General features: G+C 42.5%; 1 protein-coding gene across 17 annotated transcripts in view; it reads right to left on the bottom strand.

Annotated features, from left to right (window-relative positions):
- LOC110522432 (otoferlin) overlaps window positions 1-21,557 on the bottom strand; it is a 118,604-nt gene that overhangs the window by 30,502 nt on the left and 66,545 nt on the right. For all 17 annotated transcript variants that reach the window (XM_036976028.2, XM_036976036.2, XM_036976034.2 and 14 more), the window contains exons 6-15: window positions 21,227-21,297; window positions 20,400-20,532; window positions 20,198-20,252; window positions 19,297-19,428; window positions 18,210-18,272; window positions 17,914-17,998; window positions 17,635-17,794; window positions 17,286-17,472; window positions 16,860-17,046; window positions 10,673-10,896 (exon numbers count right to left, since the gene is read on the bottom strand). In XM_036976028.2, coding sequence (XP_036831923.2) covers window positions 10,673-10,896; window positions 16,860-17,046; window positions 17,286-17,472; window positions 17,635-17,794; window positions 17,914-17,998; window positions 18,210-18,272; window positions 19,297-19,428; window positions 20,198-20,252; window positions 20,400-20,532; window positions 21,227-21,297 — 1,297 coding nt within the window. The remainder of the gene's footprint in view (window positions 1-10,672; window positions 10,897-16,859; window positions 17,047-17,285; window positions 17,473-17,634; window positions 17,795-17,913; window positions 17,999-18,209; window positions 18,273-19,296; window positions 19,429-20,197; window positions 20,253-20,399; window positions 20,533-21,226; window positions 21,298-21,557) is intronic.

The following is a 21,557-nucleotide window of genomic DNA, read 5'->3' as shown; positions in this document are numbered from 1 at the left end:
GTGACACGTGCGGGAGCAGGAGCAGACGACAATTTAACATCAGAATGGAAATATCTAACCTATGACTATTTATGGGGATGTCAGGAGGTCATAGGCAGGGTCAAAGGGCAAAGCTGAACACATGTAGGGGGTAGGCGAGTTGTTTCTTTGTTTGCTGAAATCCATATTTTGTAATAAAACGTTAAACAAATACAACCACCGACTGTTTCCTTGTATCGACTGACAGCGACTCGATGTAGTCGGAGGTACACTCCACCCACAGTGGAGTTGAGAAACCCAGCTAGCGTAGGAGTTATGTTGGATTAGGGGACAATCAATAGTTTGGCAGTTTGCTTTCTTCCAATGTCCTATTGCCTCATAGGGGGTGGGAAGGACCATGAAATTGCTTCTTCCAATTACTGATAAAGAACTGTTAAGGCTCCATGAATTAATGAGGAATTGAAAAACTATGGTTGAAAGAGATGGGGGAAAAAGTCTGGCTGCACATCTGACTGGCTGGCTTACTTCAAATTGAGAATTTATGTGAGTAAACTCAACAAAAAAAGAAGAAGAAACTATTATGAAGACAAGATCAATGATATAAAGAATGATGGAAGAAAACCTTGAATGAAATTATGGGCAGAAAGACTAATCCAACTCCATCTTTCATCGAATCACATGGATTATTCATCATAAAACCATTTGATGTTGCCAATTAATGCAATGATTACTTCATTGGCAAAGTGGGCAAATTTAGGAAGGAAATGCCAACAACGAACAGTGAGCCATCGTATTCATGCATAAAAAAATGTATAACGAAAGAAAAGCATTGTAATAAGTTTTAATTTTACAAACTTAGTGTGAGAGAAATTATTGTTGTCAATCAATAATGACAAACCTCCTGCCATAGACACCTTAGAAGGAAAGCTACTGAGGATGGTAGCTGACTCTATGGCCACTCCTATCTGTCATATCTTTAATCTGAGCCTAGAGGAAGGTGTTTGTCCTCGGGCCTGGGGGGAAGCCAAAGTCATTCCGCTACTGTCACGAATCCCGCCGAAGATGGTGCCTCTTCCTGTCCGGGCGGCGCTCGGCGGTCGTCGTCGCCGGCCTACTAGCTGCCACCAATCTCCTTTTCTGTTTCAGTTAGTTTAGTCTGATTAGTTTCACCTGTTTCTTGTTTGGGTTTTATTTTGGGCGATTTAAACCCGGTAGGCCGGCCAGCTTTTGTGCGGGCTTGTTTTTCTGTTCATGGTGTGTGGATTATTGTGGATTCCGTTTTTCCGGACAGTTTCGTCCTGTTTGTTGGACTGGGTATTTACTCTGGTCTTGGAATAAAGATCCACGTTTTGAACTACCCTGTTCTCTGCGCCCGACTCCACCACCCACTACTCCTAGAAGCCATTACAGCTACCCAAGTGTCCTTTACTGGTTCTTTACTGGTTCTAACAACAACATTGTTTTTGACCAAATACAATGCTATTTCTCTGTAAACAAATTGACAAAAGAGTATTAGCATGCTTATAGAGAAGGGCACTCAACATGTACTGCACTGACACAAATGACTGATGATTGGTTGAAAGTAATTGATAATACAAAGATTGTGGGAGCTATACTGTTAGATTTCAATGCAGCCTTTGATATGCTTTTCAACCTCTGCCATATCGTGGATTTAGAGCTACAGTTGAAGTCAGAAGTTTACATACAATTAGGTTGGAGTCATTAAAATTAGTTTTCAACCACTCCACAAACTATAGTTGGTTAGGACATCTACATTGTGCATGACACTAGTAATTTTTCCAACAATTGTTTACTGACAGATTATTTCACTTATAATTCACTGTATCACAATTCCAGGCTAATTGACATTATTTGAGCCAATTGTAGGTGTACCTGTGGGTGTATTTCAAGGCCTACCTTCAAACTCAGTGCCTCTTTGCTTGACATCATGGGAAAGTCAAAAGAAATCAGCCAAGACCTCAGAATTTTTTTTGTAGTACTCAACAAGTCTGGTTCATCCTTGGGAGCAATTTCCAAATGCCTGAAGGTACCACATTCATCTGTACAAACAATAGTACACAAGTATAAACACCATGGGACCACACAGCTGTCATACCGCTCAGGAAGGAGACGCGTTCTGTCTCCTAGAGATGAACGTACTTTGGTGCGAAAAGTGCAAGTCAACCCCGAACAACAGCAAAGGACCTTATGAAGATGCTGGAGGAAACAGGTACAAAAGTGTCTATATCCACAGTAAAACGAGTCCTATATTAACAAAACCTGAAAGGCCGCTCAGCAAGGAAGAAGCCACTGCTCCAAAACCTCCATAATAAAACCAGACTACGGTTTGCAACTGCACGTGGGGACAAAAATCGTACTTTTCGGAGAAATGTCCTCTGGTCTGATGAAACAAAATAGAACTGTTTGGCCATAATGACCATTGTTATGTTTGGAGGAAAAAAGGGGAGGCTTGCAAGCCGAAGAACATCATCCCAACCGTGAAGCACGGGGGTGGTGGCATCATGTCGTGGGGGTGCTTTGCAGCAGGAGAGACTGGTGCACTTCACAAAATAGATGGCATCATGAGGCAGGAACATTATGTGGATATATTGAAGCAACATCTAGAGACATCAGTCAGGAAGTTAAAGCTTGGTCGCAAACGGGTCTTCCAAATGGACAATGACCCCAAGCATATTTCCAAAGTTGTGGTAAAATGGCTTAAGGATAACAAAGTCAAGGTATTGAAGTGGCCATCCTTGACCTCAATCCTCGACCTCAACCCTATAGAACATTTGTGGGCAGAATGGAAAAAGTTGGTGCGAGCAAGGAGGCCTACAAACCTGACTCAGGCCGAAATTCACCCAACTTATTGTGGGAAGCTTGTGGAAGGCTACCCGAAATGTTTGACCCAAGTTATTAAACAATTTAAAGGCAATGCTACCAAATACTAATTGATTGCATGTAAACTTCTGACCCACTGGGAATGTGATTAAATAAATACAAGCTGAAATAAATCATTCTCTCTACTATTTTTCTGACATTTCACATTCTTAAAATAAAGTGGGGATCCTAACTGACCTAAGACAGGGAATTTTTACTGGGATTAAATGTCAGGAATTCTGAAAAACTGAGGTGTATGTAAACTTCCGACTTCAACTGTGTCTATCTAATAGAACTCAGAGGGTTTTATTTAATGGAAGCTTCTCTAATGTCAAACATGTAGGGTGTGTTGTACCACAGGGCAGCTCTCTAGGCCCGTAACTCTTTTCTATTTTAACCAATGACCTGACACTGACATTTAACAAAGCCTGTGTTTCCGTGTATGCTGAGGATTCAACCATAGGGTTAGTGATTCATTTGACCTATATTTCTGCTTTTTGTGACTCCTATCTTTGGCTGGAAAAATGGCTGTGTTTTTTCAATTTGGCGGTGATCTAACATATGTTGTGCTTTAGCTGTAAAGCATTTTTGAAATCGGACATGATGGATAGATTAACAAGATGTTTATCTTTCATTTGCTGTATTGAACTTGTTAATGTGTGAAAGTTACATATTTCAAAAAAATATTTTTGAATTTCGCTCGTTGCCTTTTCAGCGGAATGTTGTCGAGGTGTTCCGCTAGCGGAACCCCTGCGCTAGAAATGTTAAGAACAAATTCTTATTTACAATGACCGCCTACCCCAGGCAAATCCTAACCCAGATGACGCTGTGCCAATTGTGAGCCACCCTATGGGACTCCCAATCACAACCAGGCTGTAGTGACACCTCTAGCACCTCTAGCACAAGATGGCGACCGAAGAACATGGCTGACGTTTTACATTCTCCCAACCAATTGTGCCATTTGTTAGTTTTTTTGCGTTATTTTTTTACTTATTTTGTACATAATGTTGATGCTACCATCTCTTATGACCGGAAATAACTTCTGGACATCGGAACAGTGATTACTCACCGCAGACTGGAAGAAACTTTTTCCTTTAACGAGTCCAACAAGGAGGATATACTGCTTTCACTGGAACAGGCCCAGATCCCCGTAATTTGCTTGAAGAAATGACCGCAGATCGAGCTGCCTTCTGACAATCCGCAGGCAAGCAAGTAAACTCCCACTGCCATTCATTCTTCTTGCTAACGCGCAATCATTGGAAAATAAAATTGATGACCTACGATTAAGATTATCCTACCAACGGGACATTAAAACATTTTAATATCTTATGTTTCACCGAGACGTGGCTGAACGACAATACCAATAATATAGACCTGTCGGGATTTTCCATGCACCGGCTGAACAGAGAAGCTACGTCTGGTAAGACGAGGGCTGGGAGTGTGTGTCTATCTGTCAATAAATGACTTTTATGCTCGCTTCGAGGCAAGCAACACTGAAGCATGCACAAGAACACCAGCTGTTCTGGATGACTGTGTGATAATGGTCTCGGTAGCCGATGTGAACGAAACTTTTAAACAGGTCAACATTCACAAAGCCGCTGGGCCAGATGGATTACCAGGACGTGTACTCAAAGCATGCGCGGACCAACAGTCAAGTGTCTTCACTGATATTTTCAACCTCTCCCTGACCGAGTCTGTAATACCTACATGTTTCAAGCAAACCACCATAGTCCCTGTGCCCAATTAAGCGAAGGTAACCTGCCTAAATGATTACCGCCCTGTAGCACTCACGTTGGTAGCCATGAAGTGCTTTGAAAGGCTGGTCATGGCTCAAATCAACAGCATCCTCCCGGACACCGAGGTAACCCACGCTTATTATTGAGCAGCTGGACCTGCCTGTGATCTGAGAGGTAGGGGGCACGGGTGGATACAAGATCTCGGACAGAGGTAGGCTTGGACAATCTAATCTCAATAAGTGATGAAATTATAAAGAACAAAGAAAAATGAATCAGAGAGTTTGGATCAACCCTGCTCCTTAGCAGATTTTTGGGTTGAATAATCCTTGTGAGAATCAAGGACAGTGGATATTGCATACCATATTAAAATTGGCAGTATATATGGGCAAGAGCACAACTTAAGTTTACAAATATTCTAACTTTGTTTCACGCCGCATTTAAACAATCGCTAAAGTGTGTAGATTTAAGGGGTTCCGTGTTGATACAATATGTAAGGTAGTGTATTTGTTACTGGCGTAAAAAGACGAAGAAACTTGTATGCTAAACATCACCACATTAGTAAACTATGTGGTAAGGCATTAAATGGTAAAGTACAAATCGGCGAAACAAGAGATAACATATTTGAGCGTTTCAATGGCAGGTTAAATGATGAGTAGAGGGATTGGGCCTTGAGATTGTAATATGATTAGCTGTGGTTGAAAGCGAGCAGGCAGTGGGACATTTGAAGTAGAGGTCTGAGAAACATTCTTTACAGTTTCTGATTATTGTTGCTGGGTTTTATAGTTAGGTAACACCAGTGAATTTGAGCAGGAAGTTAATGTATTCTAACATTATAATCTTATGCTGATAAGACAGCACACATTTTTTAAAAGTTTCTACATGTTAAACAACAGGTTTATATTTTTACTAAATTAATGCAACAGGTTGCAATGTTCAGATTACCGGTAAGGTGTTATGGTTTTACAGTGATACACTGAAGTACTTAACTTCTTGGTGACATGGAGGCAGTATTGAGTAGCTTGGATGAATAACGTGCCCAGAGTAAACTGCCTGCTACTCTGTCCCAGATGATAATATATGCATATTATTAGTAGTATTGGATAGAAAACACTCTGAAGTTTCTAAAACTGTTAAATGATGTCTGTGAGTATAACAGAACTCATATGGCAGGCGAAAACCTGAGGCAAATCCAACCAGGAAGTGGGAAATCTGAGGTTTGTAGTTTCATTTAAGTGATTGCCTATCCCATATGCTGTGTCTATGGGGCCAGATTGCACTTCCCAAGACTTCCAGCAGATGTCAACAGTCTTTAGAAAGTTGTTTGAGGCTTCTATTGTGGAAGGGTGTCGAATAAGAGCTGTTTCAACAAGTGGACTAAGCTGAGGCCAATCAGTTGTTTACTGCGCGGTCACGAGGGCTTCTCCTTCTGTTTCCTCTGTAATGAATACGCTATTGTCCGGTTGGAATATTATTGAAGATTTATTATAAAAAGACCCTAAGGATTGATTGTATACATCGTTTGACATGTTTCTACAAACTGTAATGGAACTCGTTTGACCTTTCATCTGGATTTTGCGCTCGCGCATTGTGCCTTTAGAATAGTGAACTAAATGCGCGGAAAAAACGGAGGTATTTGGACATAAATATGGACGTAATCGAACAAAACAAACATTTCTTGTGGAAGTGGGAGTCCTGGGAGTGCATTCCGACGAAGATCAGCAAAGGTAAGTGAAGATTTATAATGCTATTTATGATTTTTGTTGACTCCACAATTTGACGGGTAACTGTATGGCTTGCTTTTGTGGCTGAACGCTGTTCTCAGATTATTGAATATTGTGCTTTTGCCTTAAAGCTTTTTTGAAATCTGACAAAGCGGTTGCATTAAGAACCATTTTATCTTTAATTCTATGTAAAACATGTATCTTTCATCAAAGTTTATGATGAGTATTTCTGTTATTTGATGTGGCTCTCTGCAATTTCTCCGGATTTTTTGGAAGAATTTCTGAACATGGCGCCAATGTAAACTGAGGTTTTTGGATATAAATATGAACTTGATCGAACAAGTCCTGGGAGTGTCATCTGATGAAGATCGTCAAAGGTTAGTCATTAAGTTTATCTATATTTCTGATTTTTGTGACACCTCACTTTGGTTGGAAAATGGCTGAATGCTTTCTGTGATTAGTTGCTGACCTAACAAGTTCTGCTTTCGCCGAAAAGCCTTTTTGAAGTCGGACACTGTGGTTGAATTAACGAGAAGTGTATCGTTAAAATGGTGTAAAATACTTGTATGGTTGAGGAATTTTAATTATGAGATTTCTGTTGTTTTGAATTTGGCGCCATGCAATTTCACTGGCTGTTGGCGAGGTGGGACGCTAGCGTCCCGAACGATCCCAGAGAGGTTAATGCAGCTGGTGGCCACACCAGATACTGACTGTTACTTTTGATTTTTGTCCCCCCTTTGGTCATGGACACATTGTTCAATTTCTGTTAGTCACAAGTCTGTGGAACTTGTTCTGTTTATGTTTCAGTTGTTGAATCTTGTTATGTTCATACAAATATTTACACATGTTAAGTTTTCTGAAAATAAACGCAGTTGACAGTGAGAGGACTTTTTTTTTTGCTGAGTTTATAATACGATATGGGAGTGAATTGTGTTTAAAGGTAGCACATGCTAAATTAACATAAACATTGGGGTAGATTAAAACAAACAATTAATGATTTGAGGGAGTACAATGGACTTATTATTATCATGTTTTGTTTGTAGTTAAAACCTTTGGGTTGCTGATTATATTAGTATAGTGAATGCTAAAAGAATTGAACACTTTATCCACCAAGAGAATGGGGGTAGTCATATTTTCTCCCTTTGAAATGTTTCCTGAGGCTGTGTTTTTTGTGAGAGAGCAGTGAGTGAAATTCTGCAGTGTAGTTAGTATAAAGGTACCTGGATTAGGCCATTAACTACCAAATTAAATAAGGCCTGGACATTTTTGTTTGCTTTTGTCATATGGTTTACCACACACACACACACACACACACACACACACACACAACTTATTTGAAGGGTTTGAATGACCTCTGACCTCTGTCCTGACCTCCTAGTGTGGTTTGACCGCCCTCACTGGCATGCCGAGAGGCATTGGATGATGATTTAAAGGTCATATTTAATACTGATTTGAAGGTAATTTATAATACTGATAATCACAGAGAAGTTTTATAACTAATAGGACCATGAGAAGGATAGACCTGTCTCTAGTCTATTTTTACTACTACAGGTACAACTGCTTTTTGTTTGTTATTAAGGGTAATAATTAAAATTAGATTTGTAGTGTTGTTGTTTTTTGGGGGGATTGAAGTTTACACACCTTGAGTGATATGTAGGGATGTATTGCTGCGTTGTTTGTTCTGTTTTGGTTTGATAAATCTCCCCAGATTGGGTCTGCTGATGATCAGCATAACTTCCTGACTTCCTGATTACTGCGATGAGGTTGACAGTGTGATATGGGAGTATAAGCTAATTTGAAACATTGTTTCAACAGAATGTGACTTTTTTTTTATTTGAAATATGTTTTAGAGATTTGCATTAAGAATATTGGTAGTAGTAATAATTTGTCATACAGTAGATCATCTGTTTGGATTTCTTGAAATGCTTGTCTGGATTTCCTGAATCAGAAATGTGCTGAACTGAATTATTGTTCTGATCTGTCCTTTCTTGAGGTTATGGTGGAGATGGTATCTAGATGCATAGGAGGGATAATTTGACCAAACAGGGTGTGGACCTCAAAACCCCCTCTAACCAGCTGAAGAAATGCCATTCACTACGGCCCTGTCCTGCACCACTTCTATCCAGAGACCTAAGTCTGAGCCAGCAAACGGTGTACAGCATCCAGTTGATGTTATCAAATGTTTTTCTCTCAGGAGTGAAAAAGAAGTCCACGTGGAGTGTGCATGGAGAGAGATCTGTTCAAAACTTCTCTCATTTTGCTGGTATACTGGTTGGCAAATGGATAAGACATAATGAGTTGTGGTGGGTTTCAGGTGAGACATTGAAATTGGGACATTATCATGGGCCATCCACTTTGAACCTATCTGAAGAAGAAAAATTAAGAAATGCCAGAAGATTGAGGGGGTTGGTCAACTGTACCTGTAATTGATTTAGATGTGGAGGTCTACACTGCTAAATGTATAGTGATTTAGGCTAAGAATGCATTGAGATACTGATCTGTAATTATAGCCCTGATGAGGAATTTAGTACTAGAATTATTAGATGAATATATTTGTATGGTTAAAATAAATGTACATTCTGCCAGTATTGATGTATGTTAAATTGAGGGTTTTCATTTTGAGTGATATATCCAATGTGAATCACTGAGCAATGTCATCCTAAATTTCGGTTGGATAATTCATTGGGGTTTAATTATCATTTGGGAACTGAATGATTTCCCTTACCTATTCCCTATTCCTGACTACATCTCTGATGATGACCCCAATCCTGAGCATAAGGACTCAGATGTGGAGCCCACACTGAGTGTACAAGGTGCCCAGAGAGGGGTGTCTGTCACTGGTGTAGGAATGGTTCTGAACGGGGTGGACATTTTTATCATGCTGGCCCCTACCTTTGTGTATGATGCCAGTGTGATTGATGACTGTCCTATTTGCTGTAATGAAGCCTGTGTGTGATTTTGTTTTTTATGTTTCATTTTCTGTTCCAGATTGACCTTGTTTAGATAAGAAAGGTCTAAAACTCAGCAAAGGTTGTTTACCATGGATGAGATGTCAGGCGCCAGAAATATGTACTTTGTTTGTTTACATTTATGTTTAACAATAATCATGCAATGCTTGTACCCTTAGATTATTCCAGGAGAAGCTTAGCTTCTTGAGAGGGGAATGTGATAGAAAAATATTGTATTCACCTTATTTGTTGGATATGTAACAATTATTTAGTTAACAAACAGTAAGATATTTCTGTTCTGCTTGTGCTGTGTTTTATGGTGTCCACTCTAGCACCCGGCGGCTAGTCTGGGTGTTGAGGACATGGGTTTTACTAGAGAGAGCTTGAAGCTGACAATTGATTGATGTTGGTGACAAAAACCTAAAAGCTGGTATTACATAGACAAGATGTCTATGGACTCGAGATAGAGAGAGACTGGAAGGGTTTAGAACAATGCCTCATTGTCTCATCTTACTGGCATCTACCAGCAGCATACCACCCTGCATACCACAGCTGGCTTGCTTCTGAAGCTAAGCAGGGTTGGTCCTGGTCAGTTCCTGGATGGGAGACCTTTTGGATGGGGTGTTAAACGGGTGTCTTGACTCTCTGAGGTCATTAAAGATCCCATGGCACTTATTGTAAGAGTAGGGGTGTTAACCCCGGTGTCCTGGCTAAATTCCCAATCTGGCCCTCAAACCATCACGGTCACCTAATAATCCCCAGTTTACAATTGGCTCATTCATCCCCCTCCTTTCCCCTGTAACTATTCCCCAGGTCGTTAGGCTCTCAGCCTAACAGTCAGAACAAGACTGGTGGGCTGACAGTTTCATTATTGCAATAATTCATCAATATTAAATAAAGATGATTGTTTGTAGAAATGACCAAGTCTCTCTCAGTACTGAATTTCCACGACAATAGTCACTTCATTTCACGGTAAAGTCTACACTTGTTGTATTCGGCGCATGTGACAAATACATTTTGATTTGATTTGATTTGATTTTTAGACCGATGTGCCACTCTGGAGCCCTGATATGTAGGCTATGTGTGTAGTTTTAAAATGTACGTAGTTATGTCCTTGAGCTGTTCTTCTTTACTAATGTTATGTGTTATGTCATGTTCCATGTTTTGTGTTTTGTGTTGGACCCCAGGAAGAGTAGCTGCTGCTTTCTCAACAGCTAATGGGGATCCTAATAAAATACCAAATACCAAATGTAAGATCAATACAATTTCAAGTTAGAACATAGGAGTGTGAAGTGTGACTCAATGACAGCCAACTAATGGACACTCCTTTCTGAAAGGGTCAGTCAATGGCACTGACCTCAGACATACTTGGCAACCAATGAACAGTCACCATCCAATGAGCACTCACCTCTGAGATGTTGGAGACAGGCTCTACCTGCACCTCGGTGGAGCTCACAATCTCAGTGGAGGTGGTGTCCAGGATCTCTACGGCAACAGAGATGAGGAGGCGGGCCCTGAAGGACACACCTTCCCCCAGCCCCTCATTCAGGTCCTGGTGCTCATCAATCAGAGTGTAGTGACGGGTTGAGCCATACATGTTGACCCAGGCTGGGCCCATGGTGGGGAGGAACCCTGGGGGAGGAGAGGACGGGGTGAAGGAGGAGAGGAAGGGGATGGAGGATGACAGGGGAATTGAACGAAAGACAGGGTCCTGAAAAAGGCAATTGCCTGTGTGCTGTGGTGCAGGAGTGTCATGATGCTGCAACTGAGGAATGTTGCATGGTAACTATTTTACTTTTTCTTACTTTTTCTGTGAACTAGGTACATGATAACTTTGTTTTTTTGCATGAAGACATTATGATTTGCAGTGGAATTGAAAGACTTACCTTCCTGGAAACGATTTATTCCTTCCGTGTGTTTTAAACTATTTGAGTATTTTATCAAGTTAGCATTTTTGCATGCTTCTTTGTTGGGATACTCCCACGCAGGTGACGACCTCTGAATTTACCACCTGGGCTTCCCACTGGATTATTGACCCTGATGATCAAGACCCTGCACAAATCGGAACTGTGGGCGCGGCCCGCATGGACCAATGGGGTTGGGGCAGGGTTGTCCACCTTTGTTTCACTCAGTATATAAGCAGAAGTGAAGTGCAATGGAGAAAGGTGAACTAGACTGGCAGTTGAAATTCTCAGAGAATGGCGGAAGCGTATACCGAGTTTGAATCTAATGGTGCTAGCAAAGATGACAATGAAAATGAAGGTGATGAGAATACTGCATGGACTACAGTCGCTAAAGGAAGGGTAAAGAGAGCTAAAATGACAGTTCAACTGCAGTCTAGTAAGCCTAATGCTTATGGCTCAACTACTTCACAGTTTGTAGTAGGAGGGCGGTTTGAGGATAAGAAGATGTACCTGGGAGATCTGTTTGATGTTGCCCAGATAAAGAAAGTGTTGTGTACTGTGGACTCTGTGAGGGTGACCAGAAGTGGAATTTTGTAGATTTTTGTGTGTGTCGGGCAGGAACAAAAGGAGCGTGCGTTGCGCCTCACCAGAATCAACAATCAAGGACTGTTTTCGAATTTCGGAGGAGGGCACCAATCAAGGGCATGATTTCTCAAGTCTGTGGAAGTTGTAGCTGAGAAGATCAGGATGAAAATTCCTCGAGTAGTTGGGACTCGAAGAAGATAGAGAGTATATCTGTGTTGCTGATTTTCGATGAGTCTCTCCCTATTCATGTCAACATGGGATATGTGTGTCACCCGGTGAGGGCATTTGTCCCCAGGTTACTGCTGCTTTCCAACTGCAAAGCATTTGGGCACATGTTTGTTTGCAAAGGATATGATTTGCTGGGGAATATGATGTGGTAAGGAGGAGCTGCATGGTGTACTGGCTGGAGAAGCAGTTCTGTCCTCTCAGGTCAAAGGGTATGATTTGCAGAGGAATATGATGTGGTAAGGACGAGCTGCATGGTGTACTGGCTGGAGAAGCAGTTCTGTCCTCTCAGGTCAAAGGGTATGATTTGCTGGGGAATATGATGTGGTAAGGAGAAGCTGCATGGTGTACTGGCTGGAGAAGCAGTTCTGTCCTCTCAGGTCAAAGGGTATGATTTGCTGGGGAATATGATGTGGTAAGGAGGAGCTGCATGGTGTACTGGCTGGAGAAGCAGTTCTGTCCTCTCAGGTCAAAGGGTATGATTTGCTGGGGAATATGATGTGGTAAGGAGAAGCTGCATGGTGTACTGGCTGGAGAAGCAGTTCTGTCCTCTCAGGTCAAAGGGTATGATTTGCTGGGGAATATGATGTGGTAAGGAGGAGCTGCATGGTGTACTGGCTGGAGAAGCAGTTCTGTCCTCTCAGGTCAAAGGGTATGATTTGCTGGGGAATATGATGTGGTAAGGAGGAGCTGCATGGTGTACTGGCTGGAGAAGCAGTTCTGTCCTCTCAGGTCAAAGGGTATGATTTGCTGGGGAATATGATGTGGTAAGGAGAAGCTGCATGGTGTACTGGCTGGAGAAGCAGTTCTGTCCTCTCAGGTCAAAGGGTATGATTTGCTGGGGAATATGATGTGGTAAGGAGGAGCTGCATGGTGTACTGGCTGGAGAAGCAGTTCTGTCCTCTCAGGTCAAAGGGTATGATTTGCTGGGGAATATGATGTGGTAAGGAGGAGCTGCATGGTGTACTGACGGGAGCAGCAGTTCTGTCATCTTAGGTCACCGGATCGGAGTAGGGCACGGAGTGTATTTTGAAGGACTACATTTGTTTTTTGTTCAGATGTTTGAGTGGATTAAACGTTTGAGCTTATTTCCCTTTCCCCCCTTTTTTATTTCCTGCATCCAGTGGTTTATTTCCCGCATCCAATGTTCCTGGTGTAGTCAGCCCTAAAACACCAATGAAGAAGAAGAAAGTAACCTGTCTATACCTGTCTATAGTCCTGGAGCCACAACTGCTAGATCAAACCAACCTTCATAGAACCTGAAGCGCAGCAGCATTGTGTACCTTAAGGCATTTCACACCCAGTGGCAATACGTCAATCAGAGCCCCACTTGTTTTGAGCCCTACCTGTTAGCTAAAAAATAAAAAAAATAAAATACATATAGTATATTATTATAATTTTTTGCCTGTTTTGCATGTTATTTTGGCATTAATACAAGTCACATATCAGTTTGAAAACAATGTAAAAAAAATATGATAATTTAGTTAATAAAGCCACATACAAACTTGGTATCTTTTTTGCTTTCTTGTGTAAAGCAGCTCCAAAATGCAGGTGTTTCAGCCTAGCTCAGTGCTTTCTGTGGTGGTGAGGCAGCCAGCCTCAGGTTGGTAATGTTCTGTAGTTGCGCCGTGATTGGCTCAGTGTTCTGTCACTCATGGGGACACTACGTCACTGCAAAATATAAGGGTAGAGCCGCCCGTGACCGTGAGACCCATGAGGTGGTGCTAAATTGGCCCAGCGTTAGGGGAGGGTTTAGCCAGCCGGGATTTCCTTGTCCCATCATGCTCTAGCGACTCATTCTGGCGGGACAGGAGCCTGCAAACTGACTTTGGTTGCCAGTTGGACAGTGTTTCCTCCGACACATTAGTGCGCTGGCTCCGGGTTAAGCGAGCAGTGTGTCAAGAAGCAGTGCGGCTTGGTAGGGTGGTGTTTTGGAGGATGCATGGCTCCTGACCTTCGCCTCTCCTGAGTCCGTAGGTGGGTTGCAGCGATGGGACAAGACTGTAACTACCAATTGGGGAGAAAAGTATACATATTTTTATATTCACATTATATCGACAGCAGCTTTGATTGGACTGGCAGCCAGTGGAAAATATGAAGCGTAGGGGTTGTTAATGTCCTCTAGTTGCGCCGTGATTGGCTCAATGTTCTGTCACTCATGGGGACTGCGTCGCCGCAAAATCTATGGGGAAAACTCTGAAATTCAAGCCCCCTGGGTGCTGCCATAGAGTTACATTTGAAGTACCCATCCAAGATGGCTCAAGGACATTGGCTACAGATAAAATTACGTCAATCACATTATACCTACCGTAGCTTTGATTGGGCTGATCATGTCAACATCGTACTTTCAAAATCTTAGCTACCAAGCTAGAAGTCATCATGAATCATGTCGACAACCTACTGGCAAATCAGTTTTGATCCTTGTCATATGAAGAGAATTAACGAATAAATTATACATACAACTTAAAAGAATAAACATTCAACATTGGTCACGCTGTCAATCCAGCATGACTTCTCCTGCGCTCAAAACAACTGGAAACCCAGAACTGGGAAATCTCAGACTTCAGTGAGTTCAAGACCTCTCTCTAGAGCAGGGGTGGGCAACTCCAGTCCTCGAGGGCCTGATTGGTGTCACACTTTTTCTCCATCACTAGCACACACAGCTGATTAATCAAATTGCATTCTAAACTGAAGCTCATGATTAGGTGACTATTGGAGTCAGGTGTGTTAGCTGGGTCTGGGGAAAAACTGTGACACCAATCAGGCCCTCGAGGACTGGAATTGCCCACCCATGCTCTAGAGCTCTGACCTGAAGATCACTGACATCATCATGATTCGACCTTGTTTTTAATCAGTTCCCAGTTGTCTTGAAAGCACCATAAATCCAGAGAATGCCAGACTTTGATGACAAAATTTTCCCACGAAGGACCTTCCTGTTCAAGTGAGTACAGCACAACAAGGTGAGTCCGAAAATGTAATGTATGCTGCTGCTTAAATTATGTAATATGACAGAGACATGTACACTACTGTTCAAAAGTTTGGGGTCACTTAGAATTGTCCTTGTTTTGAATAAAAAGCACATTTTAAAAAAGCACATTAAAATAACATAAATTTGATCAGAAATACAGTATAGCCATTGTTAATGTTGTAAATGACTATTGTAGCTGGAAACACCAGTCTCAACGTCAACAGTGAAGAGGCAACTCCGGGATGCTGGTCTTCTAGGCAGTGTTGCAAAGAAAAAGCCGTATCTCAGACTGGCCAATAAAAATTAAAGATGGGCCAAAGACACTTGGCAGAGGAACTCTGCCTAGAAGGCCAGAATCCCAGAGTCGCCTCTTCACTGTTGACGTTGAAACTAGACAGAGGAACTCTGCCTAGAAGGCCAGAATCCCAGAGTTGCCTCTTCACTGTTGAAGTTGAGACTGGTGTTTTGCAGGTACTATTTAATGAAGCTGCCAGTTCCAGGACTTGTGAGGCGTCTGTTTCTCAAACTAGAAACTCTAATGTACTTGTCCTCTTGCTCAGTTGTTCACCGGGGCCTCCCACTCCTCTTTCTATTCTGTTTAGTGCCAGTTTGCTCTGTTCTGTGAAGGGAGTAGTACACAGCGTTGTACAAGATCTTCAGTTTCTTGGGCATTTCTGGAATGGAATAGCCTTCGTTTCTCAGAACAAGAATCGACTGACTAGTTTCAGAAGAAAGGTCTTTGTTTCTGACCATTTTGAGCCTGTAATCGAACCCACAATTGCTGATGCTCCAGATACTCAACTAGTCTAAAGAAGGCCAGTTTTATTGCTTCTTTAATCAGAACAACAGTTTTCAGCTGTGCTAGCATCCTAGCTCGTTGATTAATGTCTTAATCGGAATTACGGATGGCCTCTTATCCGCTCGTCGTCCCCTTAGGCCATAGTTTGTACATCTCAATTGTCAGTAGAAACCACATTTGTTTAAGCAAGCCATATCAGCTATGTTTTATTAAAAGGCAGTAAATGAGGCTGAATGAACTGTTTCACTACCAGGTGAAAGCCAGGTGTAGCAGTGGTAAGGTGTTGGGACTGCTGTTGAGACTCTGCTGTTGGGACAGCTTTATTTTCCCAGTCCCTGTTCCCGCAGAAGGCCTTTTGCCATTTGGTAGGCCATCATTGTAAATAAGAATTTGTTCTTAACTGAATTGCCTAGTTAAATAAAGGTTAAATATATATATATTTTAGTTTGTGGGCACCGCTTGTCACCGTTATAGTGCAATTCTTGTATTTTAAGTGTTGTGTTGTGGCTTTCCTGGCATTCAATAAAATAATTGTTTCTGTTTTGTTTACCCGGCTGGGGGGCCAGTTGGACTACTGTGCTCAGTGGCATGTTGGCGATACATGACAAGTTAGGTGGAGTGTTTTGCTTAGCATTGTTTGCACAGTTATCCTTTTTGACATTTCGGATTATTTTTAATCCAGTCCAGTGGTAGTTTTAAAACACAGCCAGATAGAGAGAACGTTTTCTACACACATTTGAGTGTATGTTTGGAGTGCTGTGCGGAACGAGGCACTGGCCCATATTCTCTTGTGTTTAGCTCGCTTATCCAGCTTCACCGTGTGGGAAATCTGCCTGAGGTGAATCTGCCTGAGGTGAAAATTGGACTGGACTGAGGACGACTCTGGCACAATCTGGTGGAGTAAGACTGTGTTTTCAAACGGACTTTCCTGTGTACTTGTTTTGGCACTTTTTGGCTGAAGACTTTTCTATAGACATTAAAGCCCTCTAATGACTTGGTAAAAATGACTTAGCACCAAAATCACTAATGTGCTACATTAACATTGGCTTGACCTGATGACCTATCAATATGAGGTTAATGTTGATCTATGGACTGGGTAGATATATCACCTTACCTTTGTCACCATCGTTGGCGATCTTTCGCAGGTCAATGAAGTGCGTTCCTATGGCAACGTCATTGACTTTGTCAGAGTCTCGTATCTGGACCTTGATGCGTTTGCAGAGCGGAGGAAACATCTCAGTGAAGACCACCTGCTCATTCCAGATGGGCTCATAACTGCTCTTCTGGACAGAAGTCTTCCCCTGGAGGAAACAACAACAAACGTTTGGATTGACACACATTTAATTCTTATACTAAGACACTTCATTTTATGTACATATTGTAAATAATGTATACTGTATTTATAACGTGACTGTGATCCATTTGAATGCTATTTGTCTCTTTTGTTTATCCAACAAATAAATAAAACAGACAGTTTCAATAAAACGGCTTCAGGTTCATGGTGTCCTGATCTCCTGAGTAGCGGCTGTAATGAACCTACTCTCTGTCCAGCGAAGACCACTTGTACGTAGGGGTCCACCAGGTCTCTGTTCTCCCCTATGAAGGCCTTCTTCACATTGGCCATGATGCTGGTGTTCATCTTGGGAAGGCCCTCAGCTCGGTAGATCTTCACATAGAACCGCGCCCACTGCCTCTCTAACGGAACTCCCTCTGGAAGCAGGAGGTTCCTGACCAGAAAAAAAAGGTTGAAAAAAAAGTCTGATTTTGTCTCATCAAAACCCCTTGATAACATTCTCTGGTCTTTTCTATTTTATGACCTGACCACTCTACCACTAGAACATTGTATAACCCTTTGACAATTATTTTGGCCCAATAAAACATTCTCTTACCCCTCTATGTCGTCTTCATCCGTCTCATTGGCTTTGTGGGGAGTCTTGATATTGTCCCCCTTCCCCACCACGGCGATGTCACACTTGATGTAACCTTTGCACCCCGCTGTGATGTCATCAGGGTCAGACAGCATGGCCCACTTGTGGTAGAACTGGTGCTCTGTGACACAGGTGTCAACAAATCATCTATTAATTCAAACAATTAATCATAATTGTTCATAATCATGTGTCCTTATAAGAGGTTCTGAGACATTATGGGTCCAGTCTCAGCACCCTTACCAGGCTGGGAGTAGACTGTGCCAACATCTAGCTTGAAGGTGCCAACCAAGGTTCCACTCCGCAGCAGGTTCTTGGAGTGGATCACCTAGTGAAAGACAGAGGAGAACATATAGAATATACTGCAAACATATGCGCTACATTAGATCTGCCATAGAGACTGTTCATCTTGGTGTTGTTTTGGAAGCAGTTGAGTGGAGTAGGGTTGGGTTCATGCTCATAGGCTGCTACTGTAAAGAGAAAGATTGAGTAGGTGTGTGTGTGACTGTGTGTGGGTATAAGATATGTATGCCACTTACTGAGAGCTTGAGGATCTTGTCAAACATGACATCTGGTGGGACGTGGAAGTCAAAGACAAAATACTGTGGGGAGAAGATAAGACATTATGAGATGTGACAAATACCTTAGCCTTACTCTCTATCAAATGACCCATGTTGTACCTTGGGATGATCATTCCATTGTGTTCAGGAGATTCAAAGGATTCAAAGGTTCAATTGAATAAATCAACCTGATAATGATTCACGGAATAAGGACACAACAGACATGTTTCTACAGAATACAACCAATGATGATTAAATTAACATACTTTCAGCATCGGTTGAATCAATTCTGTGTAGCGTCCAGGTTAATCTTATTTAATACAAGGGTAATTAGTACTGATTAACATGCTTTTCACCCTAGCTGGATCAGGGCATCGACTGAATAATGCTTTCATGTTTTGCTCAGCCTCCCTCTCATGAAATAAGAGTGTAATGTGTAGAGCCCTGCTGAGCCCTTACAGGCAGAGGCTTTGATCTGAACAGAGCCAGCCTGGTGTTGAGACTCTGGACAGAGCCAGCCTGGTGTTGAGACTCTGGACAGAGCCAGCCTGGTGTTGAGACTCTGTACAGAGCCAGCCTGGTGTTGAGACTCTGGACAGAGCCAGCCTGGTGTTGAGACTCTGGACAGAGCCAGCTTGGTGTTGAGACTCTGGACAGAGCCAGCCTGGGGTTGAGACTCTGGACAGAGCCAGCCTGGTGTTGAGACTCTGTACAGAGCCAGCCTGGTGTTGAGACTCTAGACAGAGCCAGCCTGGTGTTGAGACTCTGGACAGAGCCAGCCTGGTGTTGAGACTCTGGACAGAGCCAGCCTGGGGTTGAGACTCTGGACTGAGACTGGCTGCTCTTCTCACAGTTTCAACTCAAGTACACACATACTATAGAAGAGAGGGAGGGAGGGAGAGAGAGAGAGAGACAGAGAGACAGAGAGAGAGGGAGGAGTCGAGGGAGGGAGGGAAGGAGGGACAAAGAAAAAGAGAGTGGGGGAGAGAGAAAGGGAGAGATAGAGAGGGAGGAGGCGAGGGACAAAGAGAAAGGGGGAGATAGAAAGAGAGAGAGACGCACTTACCTCATTGTAGTAGGGGCAGTTGGTGGATTCCTTCATGGAGGTGTACTTCTTGTCTTCCCCAATCTCCACACAGACCACAGGGTCCATGTTTAGGCCTACCAGCTGCCTGGCCTCGACCACTGTGATGCTAATCTAATACGTTGCAAAATACAGAACATTTTCTTAAGGAAACAGGTTTTTCAGAAATCCCGGTTGGAGGATTATAGGAGTCAGAAGGGAATAAGCAGGTAGGTAATATTCTAGCCGGGATTCATTTTACTCCAAAACCTTCCATCTAAAGGTGAGTAAATGCACCATAACAAAAGGGTACCAAGCAAGACAATCAAGATGAAAAGTCAAACTGGAGGTTTTGACTAAAGAGGCGACTCCTGTCCCTGAAGGTTAATTATACCTTTATACCTTTACTAAAGAGCCCAGCACAGTGCAAGGCACACAGTCTGTGCTGTGAACATCTCGGTGTGCAGAGTTGTGGTTTGTGGTCACAGAGACTGGTACATGAATGTATATAGGCCAGTGTGCTGTTGCTGGCAGGGGAGAGTAGCCGCAGCCTGAAGTTAGGCTACATTAATGAGCTGCTATCTTTTGTTCTAACCACCCAGCCTTCACACTATGCCCTATCCATTCATCCCTACTGGAGTCAGTCAATTGGGATCCTAATAAAATCCAAGAAAAAAAAACCTCTCTCCACGAACTGCAGCAGGTATTGTGTAATAGAGCTAAAGATGCATAGATACAGTGAAGACAAACACACACAGCTGGCAGGGGTAGGGTTAAGCCTTGTCTGCCTTTAGGGGCTAGTTGTTAAACAAACTGGACAGGCATGGTTACATTTAACCACAGTGTATACAATATACATTTCCAGCAGTGACTGTAGTCGTGGTAATTCCTTTCCTCCTCTCACCTGGTAATCCACAGGCCTCCCAGAACTAGGTTCCATCTTGATATCAGGCTTTGACCTGAGAGCGTCAAGAAGACACAAACCAGAGCAGTTGACTATTTACTCAATTTGGTATAGTGTGGGTTATAAACATGAATAAGAGTGTTATAAAGGGTCAATGAATCGTTGCACGAGCAGATGTAGAGCAAGTACACAGTACACTGACCTCTTGTTGGAGACATTGGTGGTGACGGCGGTGACGGACGCCAGGGAGATGCAGTCTGGGTCCAGACCACCAAACCCTCCCAGACGCAAGGCCTTCCTGTCCAGATCCTCCATGTCCAGGGTGGCTGGCTCATCTGTGGGATGCCATCACAATAACCCATGTGAGTTTATGCCAAGGGGTTGGCAACCCTCCTCCTGGAGATTCACTGGGATATCTCTGCTCTAACACACCTGATTCAGCATAACAAGGTCTGGAATATCAGCTGATTAGTAAAAGCATACCCTTCTTATCAAGGTCTGGATAATAAGCTGATTAGTAAAAGCCTACCCTCATTATCAAGGTCTGGATAATAAGCTGGTTAGTAAAAGCCTACCCTCATTATCAAGGTCTGGATAATAATCTGGTTAGTAAAAGCCTACCCTCATTATCAAGGTCTGGATAATAAGCTGATTAGTAAAAGCCTACCCGTTTTGTCAAGGTCTGGATAATAAGCTGGTTAGTAAAAGCCTACCCGTTTTGTCAAGGTCTGGATAATAAGCTGGTTAGTAAAAGCCTACCCGTTTTGTCAAGGTCTGGATAATAAGCTGGTTAGTATAGGCCTACCCTTCTTATCAAAGTCTGGATAAGGAGCTGATTAGTAAAAACCTTTTTTCAAGGTCTGGATAAACAGCTGGTTAGTAAAAGCCAACCTGTTTTGTCAAGGTCTGGATAAGGCGCTGATAAGTAAAAGCCTACCCTTTTTTTCAAGGTCTGTATGAGCAGCTGATAAGTAAAAGCCTACCCTTCTTATCAAGGTTTGGATAATCAGCTGGTTAGTAAAAGCCTACCTTTCTTGTGGTCATCTCTGGAGCTCTTGGTCTTGTGGAGCTTCATGGCTGAGAATACCCCTTTCCCTGCTCTGATGGAGAAATAGAAAGAAACTACTGAAATCCAATACAGTGAAATCAGGTCAAATATCTGGGAAGAGCTCCCACTTTTGGACTAATGGCAAAGACAATTTCCCAAATTTCATGAACTGCTGTCATTATGCTGTCATTAGGAGGACTTTGCTGACTCTCTTAGTTAACCTTTATATTCATCTAAGGAGGAGCTCATTCAACAAAGAACCATGTGAGTACATGATGAAAACTGACAGTAACTAACTAAACCCTACACCAG

This window comes from Oncorhynchus mykiss, chromosome 4 (genome assembly GCF_057628025.1).
Source record: "Oncorhynchus mykiss isolate SJ-2025 chromosome 4, ASM5762802v1, whole genome shotgun sequence".
NCBI lineage: Eukaryota > Metazoa > Chordata > Actinopteri > Salmoniformes > Salmonidae > Oncorhynchus > Oncorhynchus mykiss.
The sequence above is the reverse complement of the archived record's forward strand: the minus strand, read 5'-3'. Positions and strand labels throughout refer to the sequence as shown.